Genomic DNA, 14,659 nt, shown 5'->3' on the forward strand with positions numbered 1-14,659 from the left:
CATTTTTTCTTACTCAATTTTTCATATATTCTTGACAGGATTTGCCATCACAGTGATAGATAATGTGAGGCTCAAGGCTCTGTGAAGCACATGGTATCTCAGCCTAATATTGTATCAAGTGCCAGAAAGGACAAAAGAAAGAAGACTAGAAAGAACACATAAAGATTCAAAATCAAGAGAGCAGGAACTATTACATCAGAACACACCTTTGTTCAGTCTTTCTCAACTGTTTTATCCTGAGGAAACCTTGAAATATAATGTTCAGTTCTCAAGAAATCCCTGCATAAAACATATCTCTACAGCTACCGTAGCATTGCACAATGTATTAAGTTTAAAAAACAGTGTTTAAAAAGCAATTGTTTTTGTTTTTTTACAAATTCTCACAGAAACCCTAGGGAACCAGTGAAAAGCTACCTTTTTCGCCTTTGTGTAACACGGTTCTACTCTTTGATTAATTATTAAGAATGTTTATTCTTGATGCCCTTGCTTATTGTAGTAACTTTCATTTGATCTAATGTACTCCTGGAAAAACCAATATTTTCTATGAGCCTTGCATTTCATATATGAATGTTGTTTTTAGATAATCAAAGAAAAAGCTTTATTTTTTGTCAACTGGCAATTTTTAGTATGCCACAATTTTATATTCTAGACCCTTACAGATATATTAGAATTGACAATTATCTAAACAAGAGGAAATATTGTGTACAAAAAAATAAGAGGCTTACAAGGACTCTATTATTGAACAAACAAATAAGTAATAGGTGTTGCCATTCAGATAATTGTTAATCTCATATTATTAAAAATCAATAGTAATTGTTATTTTTTAAAATATCCTTTAGTATGGAACATAACTAACTGCTTATCCATGAAGTGAATATATAATCAGAATAACAGATAAATATGGAAAAATGATGTTCAGAAGAATAATGATATGGAAAACAAAGTTCAAATGTTTTGGAAGAACAAACATTTCAGCAAAGATATATTGGGAAAAAAATCCCAAATCCTGTCTTCTGCCCTAGTTATTTAAACTTAAACTTTAAACACATCTCATAATGTAAATATATTTTGAATGCTAAGTTTAGAATAATAGAGTATATTATCTTCTATCAGTAAGATAATAAATATTAATGTTGAATATTTAGTATTACACAGAAAAATGGAGAGGATTGGACACATTTTCACATTTTTAAACCATCTGTTTTTCTTCTTCAAATCCTGATGAGTTTGGCATTGAAATCACAGGTTTCACACTTGATTTAGTTACATTTGGATGTATTTCTGCTGGCATATGAAATTGCTTCAGAGACAGGTGAAATAAAGTGTACAAAAATCTTCATGGGAAAAGGATGTCTTTATGTACATATTATGACTAACTGCTAGAAAACAGTTCATTTGTGCATCAATATACAGTAAATATCAATTGATTCCAGATAATTAAAGTGATTATTAATAAAGAGAAAACTCTTTGGAAACTATTTGATTCTGATCTCAGTCTCATAACAAGCTGCATAAAACCCCTGGAATCCTATGTTTGGTGTTTCTTTAGGAACTTGATTTACTACATATACCCAGCCTGAATCAGTGGTTCTTAAACTGTTTGACCCAATTAATATTTTCCTGGTAACAAATTATGTCATTATGCCCACAAAAAACCCAGACTCTTGTTATTTCACACCAGCTTCTTGATGGCAGCAGTCCCCAAAATGGATCCTTGACGCACTAACAAGCAATTACAAGTTGCCCCATTACTTCCACACTATGCCCAAATTATACCCGAGGGATGAATTACCTCCCAGTTTAAGGACCACTAACCTAAATTGCTGGTTTACCAAAACATTTTATACATAGTGTAGGTAAGAATACGCATGTCTGTAAAATTGTAAAATGGATTGGACAACACAACATGCATAATGAGTAATTGTATTTAAAGTAATTATAAACCTTCCTCCTACTCACCTGTTTTTTTCTAGAAAACTTGCTTTACAATAGAGGGCAAAGAATGTAAAAAGGTTCCTGTGCCATTGGTCCATTTCTTCCACATATCATTTTTCCTGTCCACTCATGGAATTTCAGAGAGTGGAGTTTGAATGACTTGTTAAATCTAGGTCACAATTCTTCAGACACATGTCTGTGGATTACACATCTCTGTTGCTGCTTTTGATTGCCAGTAAGCATAAGTGGATTCAGTTTGGCCTTGATGCCTGCTTGTTGCTGATACCTATGAGGGGCAATATTGTTTAGTCAACAGTAAAGATAGATTATGTTTTCTATTATTAGTTTTGCCATATGAAGCCACAAAATTAATATTGTTACTATTTTTATCATCATCTTAGCAGCTGTGCTTTATAGTAAGATAGGCAATTAAACCTGCAGTGTTTGGGTTAAACCAAAATGGCTGGCACAGTCTTAGAATGGATGATGAATTACAACTGTTGTTCCACTTTTGTGTGTGTGTGGGGGGGGACCTAAAAGGGTTGAATTGAACTACTATTGTTGCAATAGGGCATCTCCTAATGGAGTTGTGGCTCCTCCTCTCTATTTAAAAATATTGCAAAGGTTGTTACTGTTTCATAATAGCTCACCTTATTCCTAGTTGTATTCTTCTAATTATATCTTGAAAAAGGCAATGGATACCTGTAAAATCTTAACAAAGGACAAAGCCTTTGAAATGCAGTGATTCTGGTGCAGTTTTATACTTTTTAGATTTGCCTTCTCCAGTCAATTTGGTCGTTGAAATTATGAGGACTGATCCAACATTTCTAAAGAGTTCCCGATTAGGGAAGGTTATTTAAAAGATGTTCTTTGTTCAACAGAGCATTAGCTGAGTTTCAAGGTTTACTGCTTTTAAATTATATTTGGGTCAGGTAGAACCTAAACCAGAATGGTTTAAATTTTGGACAAATTTCAGCAAGAAACTGAAAAAAAGAGCAATTTGTAGGAAATGGCTTTTAAAAAGTAGGAACAGAAAAAACATTATTTTGTAAATGTTTATCCACTGTGGATAAAACATTCTTTTCCTCCTCAAGCAGCATGACTATCCTAAAGGGCTGTGAAATAAATACCTATTTAGATAGTATCAAGATAAGCCAGGTCAAGAAACAAATATGTAGCACAAGACATATTAATTCTCCAGTTTATTGAAATAGACTATAAAAACATAAACATGAAAGCCTGATAGCATTTTCCCTTCCTTTCCTCTTATTCCAAAGAACGTCAAGGCTGTTTTCCTGAACTAAGCTCATATTTTACTAATGGTGGCCACATATTTTCTTCAAAGCCAACTTTGTTTCCCTCTGCAAAATTTCTCCAAACAGAATATAGCAACCTCAGCAGTACTTTAAAAAATGTTATTTAAGGAAGCATTAAAAACAGCATCTGCACTTGTAGTTCACAATCATGTCTTCCTTCTGATGCAAGTGCTAAAATTCTTCCTCGTAGTCATACTTGCCAGTAGCTTGGAGAGTGCAACAATAAGGCTCCCATCCATAACATTCTTCCTAGACCAGCTGTATATTTTCTCCTGGATTTCAACTTTTCATGGATGATGGTGAGGATCTTTAACAGTTTGGGACGTCAGTACTTAGAAGCACTTCTAGGATGTATGTGAGGAGGCTCTTAGTGTCTCTTGGCTAGGATAATTATGTTAAGTGGAGATATGAGAGACTTTAGTGGCACCTTGATTTTGGAATATCATTCCCCCAAAGCACAGGCTAACACCTGTTTCATCCCGAGCCTTTTGGCTCTAGCTGAACACTTACTTTTTTTATGTTCAAAATGTAGCATCTGGAGCCTGATCATGCTTTTAATCACTTGTGTGTCTTTCTATTAGGGATTTTTGCTGATTTAATTCAATTTAAATAATGTAATTTAATTTATATCCTACCTTTATCATGTTTATAAAAAAAATCAAGATGGTGAACAAACACAGTACTCCTTCCTCTTCCTATTTTCCCCACAACAAAAATCCTGTGAGGTGAATTAGACTGAGCGAGAGGGATTAGCCCATCAATACTTTCACGCTTAAGGCTATATTTTACTTGGTAGGATTTATCTTGTAACAGTGGGATCCTCTGGATAGTAGGCAGATTAAAGGATATGGTGTGTATATAGCAATGGCACTTAGACTTATATACTGCTCCATATTGCTTTACAGCACTCTCTGAGCAGTTTACAAATATCGTCATATTGCCGCCAACAATCTGAGTCCTCATTTTACTGACCACGGAAGGATGGAAGGCTGAGTCAACCTTGAGTCAATCAGGATCAAACTCCAGACTCTGGACAGAGTTTGCCTGCAATACTGCATTGTAATCACTTCACCACCAGTGGTTGGAAGAATAATGTATTTTCTGTTAATATGCCCATTACAACATTTATGTGGGTTTGTTATAACTTTACAATGTATAGGCAATTTACATCCCATTTATTTTATCTTTTAAATCAGCTTATACTATATTTCAAACTGACTTTGTTTCATGCAATCAAATCTGAAACTATTTTATAACAATAAATGATTCAGACAATGGTAATTCAAGAAAGAGGGAAAGGAGAAAATAAAAAATAAATTCATTATACTTAATATAGAAACCAAGGCTTTGTCTCTTTTATAGGAATTCTCCCAGTTATGTTAGTTTCATCATTTAGGTTACTTCCCTTTCCCTTTGTGGGTGTTACAAAAGGTCCATTGTTTGGTTAAAGCAAAGTAAGAGTCTTTCATTATCTTTTTTAGTGTTATAGAATTACATTTTATAATCAGTGGGAAACACTCCTGTATATGCACTGTAGTCAGACTTGTGTATCTCAAAGATACCATAAGGTAGCCTGTTGCTACTGTCAGGAGAGCAAAACACATTTACCGGTAAGTGATTATTGGTTGGAATCACAATACCTTTTGCATTAGGTAAAGAAAATGCTAGATCAGTGGTAGGCTGTGAGAAAATTTTGGTGGGCCACAGAGAAATGTCACCCCCAGAGCACCCCCCAAAGCAATTAATCCAGGCTGTGCAGAAACACAAGGCTGCGCCGCCCACATGGCCCGCGGGAACCCTCCCCACCCACTCACTTCTTACCTGACAAACTTGCCTGCTAAATTGCTATTTTTCCTTTTTCTGACCATCAGCTGTTCTGCTCTGCGGGGAGATTTAGATTAGCTAAAAAAGCAGGAAATTGTTGCATTTCTTGCTTTCTAGCTAGTCTTTAGATGTGCTTTTAAGCACAGCCGAACCTCCCTTAGGACTGAAGGTTCTATTATTCAGTGCAGACTCACGGCAAGCAAATTTTATGTGACAGACTGAGCTAGCCAATGGCAGATAGATAGATCTCTGAATGAATCTGATTCTGTGAGTAACTCAATCTGCCTGCCTGCTTTGCCTGATTTTGGATAAAAGTTGCTCTTTTTTAATAAAAAAAATCAATGTTTATATAAATATTTATAATATAAGCCATGTCCAGCCAGTCACATGACCACCAAGCCACACCCACAAATTAGGCCATGCCCACAGAACCAGTTAGTGGTTCCTGGGATTTAAAATTATGAGTTTGGTGGTCCCTGAGGTCCAAAAGGTTGGTGACCCCTGTGCTAGATGAGTATTAATTTCCACATTAATGCTGTATATAATAGCTCCTTTGCAGTAGACTGATTTTTTTTGCCCCATTTTTCTGCAAGCATCACTAAAACCTGAATGCATGCTGATGTAAAAGGCAATCCTCTTCATTTGTGTGTTGATTTTGTCATTTTGACAAAAAGCCCCTGCCTTTATGCAGTTTGGCATAGTTAGCTGCAAGTCATTTGAAGGCTAAATACTGGGAAATGTAGCACTTCTGAATTTTTAGAGGCATACTATAAATTGAAGAAATAAATTTTCCTTAGGAATAAAATGAAAGGCAATGTTTGCAGCTCCCTTTTTACATGAATGCTACATTTCATATTCGGAGCTGAGTTTTGTTTTGGGGAAAAAAGAGATCCTTTACCATCTTCAGAAAGAAAATATTTCTTACACACTGTTATAATCAAAATGCAGCAGAAGTATAGCATTTTTATTGACTTAAAAGCAAAAACCTTAGAAATCTTAATTCACACTCTTCTGATAATTCATTTAAACATTTCCATAATACTAACTAGATACATTGTCAGGACTTTAAAATGATACAACCTTTTGGGAAGGTATCTTAAAAGGTGCAGTGGGGGAAATTTAAGTATGTAAGTAAGATGTTATACCCTAGTAATCTTCATACCTACATTTGAAATTTCTAATGAGAATAAAACTTTTATGATGACAAATCATTCAAATAAGCTAATATAAAAATCAACAGTAGGAAAATATTTTTTCTTCTCTCTATAAATGACCATACTTTAAATCAAGTCTCAAAGAACACAAAAAGATAATATAACCTAATATGTGACCTATATTAAGGAACTATCAATAATGCAATTTGAAGTTTAGTATTGCCAATCTATCTTGTTTGAATCTTGTAGAATCATAAACTTCACTTTCAGTCTTTTACTTGAGCATGTAAAATTAATTATACTGTATATCTCTGCCATTTATTATCAATACTTATTGGAATGATTTGAAATAAGTGAAATCTTGGCAATATATTCATTTTTTACCATTGCAATTCTTCCTAACAAAGATCATTTTAAGTTTTTCAAGCTTATGTGTCATATTTTTTTTCAAATCTCATATCTTTTGAAAAGCAAATCTTTAATTATTTTTGCTAAATTCCAACATACATCATCTTTTTTGTAATAACATTAAATCATTTGTTCTGTAAATACTGTTTTTCATGTTCAAATAAATTTCATATCATAATTGAGTCGTACTTCTATTAATTTATCCATCTATCCAGTGGTTAAGAGTCAACACCAATTTGCTACATAATCAGTCTTGTTAACCTGACACCCTGATGATGAACTTCACTGCTGTAGGTATTCCAATGTCAGATCTGTAGTGTATTTAAATAGAGACTTCTAGGGTGATGTTCCTATTGGTTAGCAGAAGCAACAATATGATTGGTTAGTAACGTTAGTATCTGATTGGCCGCCTATAGCGGCGGGAAGTTTAACTAAATGTCATTGGTTGCGAGCTGAGGAGCAGCCGCTATAAAAGGGGCTGCTGCAGTTCGACTGAAGTTGAAGTTACTGTTATTATTAAAGAGCTGAATTCAACTCCGGTCTGCGAGTCTCTTTACTGGCGACAGAACACTGGCGACGAAGGTGGGATTAAAGAGACAAAGACCGTAAGCACGTGGCAACGACAGCCGAAGGACCAACGAGATGGCCGGCAACAATTCGCCACCTGCACCGTTCAACCCAGCTGAAGAAGACTGGGAGTCGTACATTGACAGATTCCTGATGTTTTTAGAAAGCAACGAGCTGCAAGGAATCACCGACCAAAGGAAGAGAGCCGTATTCCTAACGCATTGCGGTCCGACTGTTTTTAAAATGGCCAAAGCGTTAGCAAGACCAAATGATGTTAAACAGATGGCATGGCCAGACCTGAATCGGATGTTGAGGAACCATTACGCACCGGCCGTATCCAACCTAATTAGAAGACATGGACGAGGCCACGAGGGATCGCATAGTCCTTGGACTAAGAGATGTAACCTTACAGAGCAAACTATTGAACCGACCCAACGTCACCGTCAACGAAGCCATTACTGAAGCAACTGCCGCTGAAGCCGCAAAGAGATCTGCAGCAAAAATGAAGCAGATGAATACGACAGGCAGCCCAAGCATGAACAAAGAGAAGAAGACAGAGGGAACCCAAAAGCACGCTGCCACGTCCTCTCACCATGAGGACATCGAATCATCAACCGATTCAGATGACGAAGACGAGGAAGTGAACAGACTCTACTCAGAAAGGAACCAGAGAGAGAGACGAAGCAGAAGATCCGAATTCCAGTGTGCGGGTTGCGGCAGAAACCACCCGAGATCTGAGTGTCGATTCCTGGATGCCACATGCCGGCATTGTGAGAAACGGGGACACATTGCAAGGGTATGCCGAAACAAAAAGAGCTATAGTTCAAGGAGACAGGGCAGTATCCCCCCCCCCCAGAAACAAAGGAAGGACAACCGGAAACCGTTGGAACCGTGACGGGAAAAGTCAACGGAAAGATGAAAAGGAAGAAACGCACCAAACTATCACAATTGGGATGGCCAGAACAACAAACACTAAGAAGGTTAGAATCAACGTCCTGATTGAAGGCGAGCCGTGCGAGATGGAAGTAGACTCCGGTTCGTACTTATCAATGGTGTCATGGAACACAATAAAAAGCTTAATTCCCGATATACAACGCAGAGAACTTGAGAAGCAAAGCCTAATCATCAAGGACTACCAGGGTAACAAAATACGGGTAGTAGGGCTAGGACACTTCAAAGTAAGTTTTAAAAGGCACACCAAGATCCTGCCATTAACCATCGTTGACAGAGATCGCCCCAGCCTGCTCGGTTTAGAATGGTTCGAACCGCTCGGGATCGAGGTGACAGGGATCAACAACACCACCATGACTGACTGGGAAAAAGACCTGATAGAAGAATTCCATGACGTGTTTGACGGGACCTTAGGCAAGTACCGTGGGACCCCTATATCGTTTAACTTAAACCCGAACGTAGCTCCAGTCAGGCTCAAAGCCAGACGGGTACCATTTGCACTAAGACCTAAAATTGACGAACAACTAAAAAAACTAATCGCTCAGGGGGTTCTAGAGCCAACTGACCACGCCAGATGGGAGACCCCAATTGTGACCCCTATAAAACCTGACGGGTCAGTGCGCATCTGTGGTGACTATAAGGCCACCCTGAACCACGCATTGCAACAGAGCGCATACCCCGTTCCAGTAGTCCAACACCTGTTGCATTCATTGGGAAGAGGCAGAATTTTTGCAAAACTCGACCTCGCGGAGGCATATCAACAATTACCCGTTGATCCTGTAACAGCCGAGGCACAAACCATCGTAATGCACAGAGGAGCATTTAAATGCAATAGATTACAATTCGGCGTAAGCGTGGCCCCTGGCGTTTTCCAGAGCCTAATGGAACGCCTTCTATAAGGTCTAAAAGGGGTGGTGCCCTATTTTGATGACGTATTAATATCTGCTGAAAACAAAAAACAACTAAAAGACCGTTTATGGGCAGTTCTGACGAAATTTAGAGAAGCAGAACTCAAGGTCAAAAAAGAAAAATGCCAACTTGCCACAAACCAGGTCGAGTTCCTGGGATACCTTATTGATGAAGCAGGAATCCACCCCACACAAAAAAATACGAGCAATTAAGGAAGCCCCCAGACCCAAAAACAAAACGGATTTACAGGCTTTTTTGCGTCTCATTAATTTTTATCACGTCTTCCTGCCACAGAAGGCAACAGTAGCAGAACCACTGCATAGACTCCTCGATAAAAAAGCTAACTGGAAATGGGGCCACCAAGAAGAAACAGCATTCAAAAAAATTAAGGACTTAATCACATCGAAATCAGTATTGATTCAATACAGCAACACGCTACCTCTAACTGTCACCTGCGATGCTTCGCCTTTCGGAATAGGCGCAATACTCAGCCACACACTACCAGACGGCAGAGAAGCACCTTTGCCTTTTATTCCAAGACGTTATCCAAAACCGAGAGAAACTACAGCCAACTAGACAGAGAAGCTTTGGCAGCCATCTCGGGAGTGAAATGTTTCCATGAATACTTATACGGTAGGACATTTTCTTTGATTACCGACCACAAACCATTATTGGGAATCCTAGCCGGAGACAGGGCAACCCCAAATATCCTGTCCCCGAGAATGACTAGATGGTCAGAATTTCTGGCAGCTTACAGTTACAAACTCATTTATCACCCGGGGAAAGCCATACCCAACGCAGATGCCTTAAGCCGCGCACCACTACCAGGGCACGACGACGATCCAGCTCCCACCACACAGACACTACAAATTGAAACGATGCCAAATTGGCCAATCACCGCATCAGACATCGCCAGGGAAATGGCTAAAGATGCACTGATGAGCCGGATATTGAACTGGGTGGGACGGGGTTGGCCGGAAAACATGAAATCCGAGACCTTTAAACCATTTAAAAACCGGCAAACTGAATTATCGCTGGAAAAAGGGTGCATATTGTGGGGAGACAGGGTGGTGATTCCAAAAAAGTTACAAAAAAAGGTGTTAACCATGCTACACGAAGGACACCCCGGCATAGTAAAAATGAAGTCCCTGGCCAGAAGCTACGTTTGGTAGCCAGGAATAGATAAAGACATTGAAGCCTGGGTTAAAACATGTAACAAATGCCAATCTTCCAGGCCCACCCACCCCCCTCACCACCAGTCCTCGAATGGGAGACACCCCGAGGCCCCTGGTCAAGAATCCATATGGATTTCGCCAGCCCCACAAAAGGTTATACTTACCTAATCGTCGTGGATGCCTATTCAAACTGGTTGGAAGTCATCATCATGAGTTCAACAACCACAGAAGCCATCACCAAACAACTAAAAAAACTTTTCGCCACCCACGGTCTACCAGATGTAGTAGTATCAGCCTTGGCTTTTGAACAGTTTCTTGCGGAACATGGAATACGACATGCTTTGACAGCGCCAGCTCATCCGGCGGCGAACGGTAGAGCGGAACGCATGGTTCGTTTTACGAAAGAAGCACTGGAAAGGCTTGACGGAAGTGATATGCAAGAAAAACTCAACACCATGCTCACCATCCAACATATAACACCATGCACAACTACGAACAAGAGCCCAGCTGAACTTTTGATGGGAAGAAAATTGCGATCTTACTTGGATAGACTGCACCCTACCTACAACCCAGAAAAGCCACCAGACTCGTCCAGTAAGTACTGCTCCTTCTTACCAGGCAATTTAGTCTACGCAAAAAATCTTACCGGAGAACCATTGTGGTTACTGGCAACGATTACTCAAATCACTGGACCTCGTTCCTACCATTTAGAAACCACCAATGGCAGATCGTGGAAACGACACATCGACCAGCTACGGTCCCGACACATCGAACGAGACATCGACGTTCCCAGAAACGCAGAACAAACATTTTTCCAAACACCCCCCAGACAATAATAAAAAATCCAGAGGGGGGGGAAACAACTTAATAATAATAAAGAAAATAACAACCACTTACCATTAGAAGAATTCGAGAAACAAGAGGACCTGAAGGAGCTTCAGGGGAGAAGCAGCCAGGCCAACTCAACCTGCCCACACACACAGCGAGGAGACGACGCTGCCCATCCAACAAGCCCAGACTGCAGGGAGAGATCAACCAACCCAAGACACGACCGAAGCGGCATGGTCGAGGCACCCTTCCAGGAGGTTCCCGAGGGAAGAGTGAAACGGACAGCTGGCCTGTCCGAACCGGCAGAGACCAACACAGGGACTGAACTGCACAGGTCAACAAGGACTCACAAGGGCCCCGCCTACCTGCGCGACTACGTTACGTTGGAACGAACCAAGAGGGGAGGGGTGTAGTGTATTTAAATAGAGACTTCTAGGGCAATGTTCCTATTGGTTAGCAGAAGCAACGATACGATTGGTTAGTAACGTTAGTATCTGATTGGCCGCCTATAGCGGCGGGAAGCTTAACTAAATGTCATTGGTTGCAAGCCGAGGAGCAGCCGCTATAAAAGGGGCTGCTGCGGTTCGACTGAAGTTGAAGTTACTGTTATTATTAAAGAGCTGAATTCAACTCCGGTCTGTGAGTCTCTTTACTGGCGACAGAACAAGATCTAGAGAGTGTTTTCCATGGATAATTGCAAGTAAATCATCTGCAAATAATTTATGTACTTGATTTGATGGTTTAATTCCTGAAATTTTATTTTCCTGCTTATCTTCTTTGCCAATGGTTCTAATAGAATGAATGAAAGAAGAAACTGATTTATTTTACACCCTTCATTATTTTATATTTTTATGCCAGAAGTCCATTTACAAATAACATTTTATTTGTTTTTTATAAATAGTCTGAATCCATATAAAATTTTAATTACAATTCATGTCTTTAAAAATAAGAGAAAGGCCTTATATAAGAAATATAAATTATCAGAATATTTGTCCACATCGAGAAAAAGCACAACTGTTGTCTTATTTGTTTTATTTATATTATTATTATGTTCAAAATGTAACTGATATCCTCATATATCTCTTTGATATATGAGAATAATATCAAATATATTATATGTTAGGTATAACATTGATACCCAACAAGGTTTGGATGGATAAATATATAAACTAAGGTATCATAGTTTAAGTGTTTGTAACTTTAAGCACCACACTGCATGTAATTAGCCAATTAAGGGTGCGGTTAGAAACTGCAATAAGAGGAAGCAGGAGAAAGCTGGAAAGCTTTCTGATTGCAGCTTACTATTTACTGCATAGTGCTTTACTGTTTACTGTTTACCGTTTGCTGTTTGCTGTCTGCTGTTTACTGCTGGATACAACTGTTTATTACTGTTTTACTGCGACTGTCTACTGTTTGATCGTACTACTGAATATCCAGCGTTATCCTCTGGAGAAAAGCATCGGAGGAGGAGAAGATATCTTTATCGGCTGATAAAGATATAGTAAGGACTATTACCTGGACTGAGTTAGTGAGTCTTACTGAATGGATATATTGTGAATGACATACGGACTGATTGACAATGCTTAAACTCTAACTGGATTAAAAACTATTTAAACTACAAACAGTGTTTGTGTTCAGTGTGTGTATACTCTAAAACCCTTCATCTCTCATTTGGCTGCCTGGCTTGACTGCTGCTGCATACTCTGCTAGGGGTTTATCCCCAAACACTAACATTATCCCTTTTGGAGCAAAGCCAGTCTGCTCAGGATCTATTAATTGAGATAGAAAGGCATTTATTTTCTTTGCATTGCTTTAGAAATCTTGTAATCTACTGCATATTTAACAAAGAAATTAGTCTGTATCAGGAGTGTCAAACTCACATCGTCATGGTGGCATCATGAGACATATCGGGACTTTTTTCCCCTTTGCTAAACCAGGTGTGGGTGTGGCCAGCATATGACACATCCGGCCCACAGGCCATGAGTTTGACAGCCCTGGTCTATATATTCTAGATAAGTTGGATCATTCCCTTTTAAATAAATCAAATAGTTTAGAGCTTCTTGTCATGTAAAAGAAAGTACTTGAATTGTTAAAACAAATTCATTAATTAACAGTGTAATCAAAATCTCCTGGAAAGTCTTGTATTAACTGCAGAAAAACAATAAGGTCCTGGAAATTTATTCAATTTCAGTCTGTTCTGCTTATCTTTGGTAATTGGTTTATTAAGAATTTCCTTTTGTTGATCTATAAATTTCATGAACTGTCTTGTGTTTAAATATTTTTCAGTTTGTTCCGAATTTGGTATCTGTTTGTTGTACAATAATAGAATATTTTATTTAATACTTAATAAATTGATTTATCTCCTCTATTGTTGAAACATCTGTTATCATCTCACATAACATTACTACTTTTGTCTGCTTTTCCCAATTGATAAGCTAACAATTTATCTAGTTTGTTACCTTTTTCATGGTATTTCTATCTAGCAAAATTCATGTTACAGCTGCAATTTACAGTATATCCATTAAATCCAATTGGTAAAAAAATCACTTTGATCCTTTGTGCTAAATCCAAAAGTGGATTCTGTTTATGTCTTATTTCTACAATAGTTGTTTAGGTTCATTTACCTATACATCCTTCTAATTTTATACAGCTTTTTATTTGATGCTAAGGAAATAAAAACCTTCTCATAAATGATTTGCTAGAATTCATCAAAAGTTAAACCACCTTGGAAGAAGCTCTTTGGTTTATGTTGATGTTTTAGTTTAATATATTCTTGCTGTAATGATAAAGCATTAAGTGATACGATAAAGCATTAAAACCTTTTCCAGGCAAAAGGTTTCTCTGTGTAAACTGACAATTATTGGACTATGATCTGCTAAGTGAACAGTGCAGTTTTTACATTTATAAGGTTAGTAAGCAATGAGCAAGAAATCCTACACAAGTCTATTCTTGGGTAAGTTTTATGAGCAAGAAAATCAAAAGTAAATTTCTTTTTGAGAGGATATTGGCATCTAACGTGCATTTGAGAGACAGAATAGCAAAATATCATCTGAGAAATTTTGGGGGAATTTTGGCCAGTCTTTTTAAATGATCTACATTTGTTGAAATATAAAGAAAGGATTCTGTTGGTATTTGTAAGAATCAGACTTCTTCCTCTGCAAACTCAAGAATAAATTGAAAAAAAAAATACCCATAAGATTTTGTTTATGATAATTTAGAGCATAAATTGAAACAATTGTTATTTCCCCATGTTTGGCCTTAAAATGAAATTCTTTGTCTTGAATTTGTTTTTTCCAGAGTTGAAATTTCTCACCTATAATGAATATTCCATTTTTTTCATCCACCTAAGGCCACACAGATTTTTAACATAAGTTGTATACATTCTAATAAAGTAATACTTTTAATACAAATATTTTGAAGATATATAATTTATACATTCTCAATAAAAGAGAATATTTGTAGCTCAGAATTGAAATGAGTGCTCTCAGAGCTTGTTTGTTTCCTTGCAGAGGTTTCATTAACCCAGACTGGAGAACATCATCAGTGCTAGTGCTAATAACATCACTAGCATTAATCATGTTATCTAGTTTGC

General features: G+C 37.9%; 1 protein-coding gene across 3 annotated transcripts in view; it reads left to right on the top strand.

Moving 5' to 3' along the window:
* PDE11A (phosphodiesterase 11A) overlaps window positions 1-14,659 on the top strand; it is a 169,275-nt gene that overhangs the window by 7,142 nt on the left and 147,474 nt on the right. Inside the window, exon 1 of one of the 3 annotated variants that reach the window (XM_087949669.1) lies at window positions 3,459-3,550. The exons of the other annotated variants lie outside the window; for them this stretch is intronic. Coding sequence (XP_087805795.1) covers window positions 3,545-3,550 — 6 coding nt within the window. The 5' untranslated portion in view covers window positions 3,459-3,544. Of the gene's footprint in view, window positions 1-3,458; window positions 3,551-14,659 lie in introns of those variants that run through there. 3 annotated transcript variants of the gene reach the window in all.

Source organism: Notechis scutatus, chromosome 1 (assembly GCF_049901735.1).
Source record: "Notechis scutatus isolate UNSWTSFEM ecotype Mainland chromosome 1, rNotScu1.2, whole genome shotgun sequence".
NCBI classification, from domain to species: domain Eukaryota; kingdom Metazoa; phylum Chordata; class Lepidosauria; order Squamata; family Elapidae; genus Notechis; species Notechis scutatus.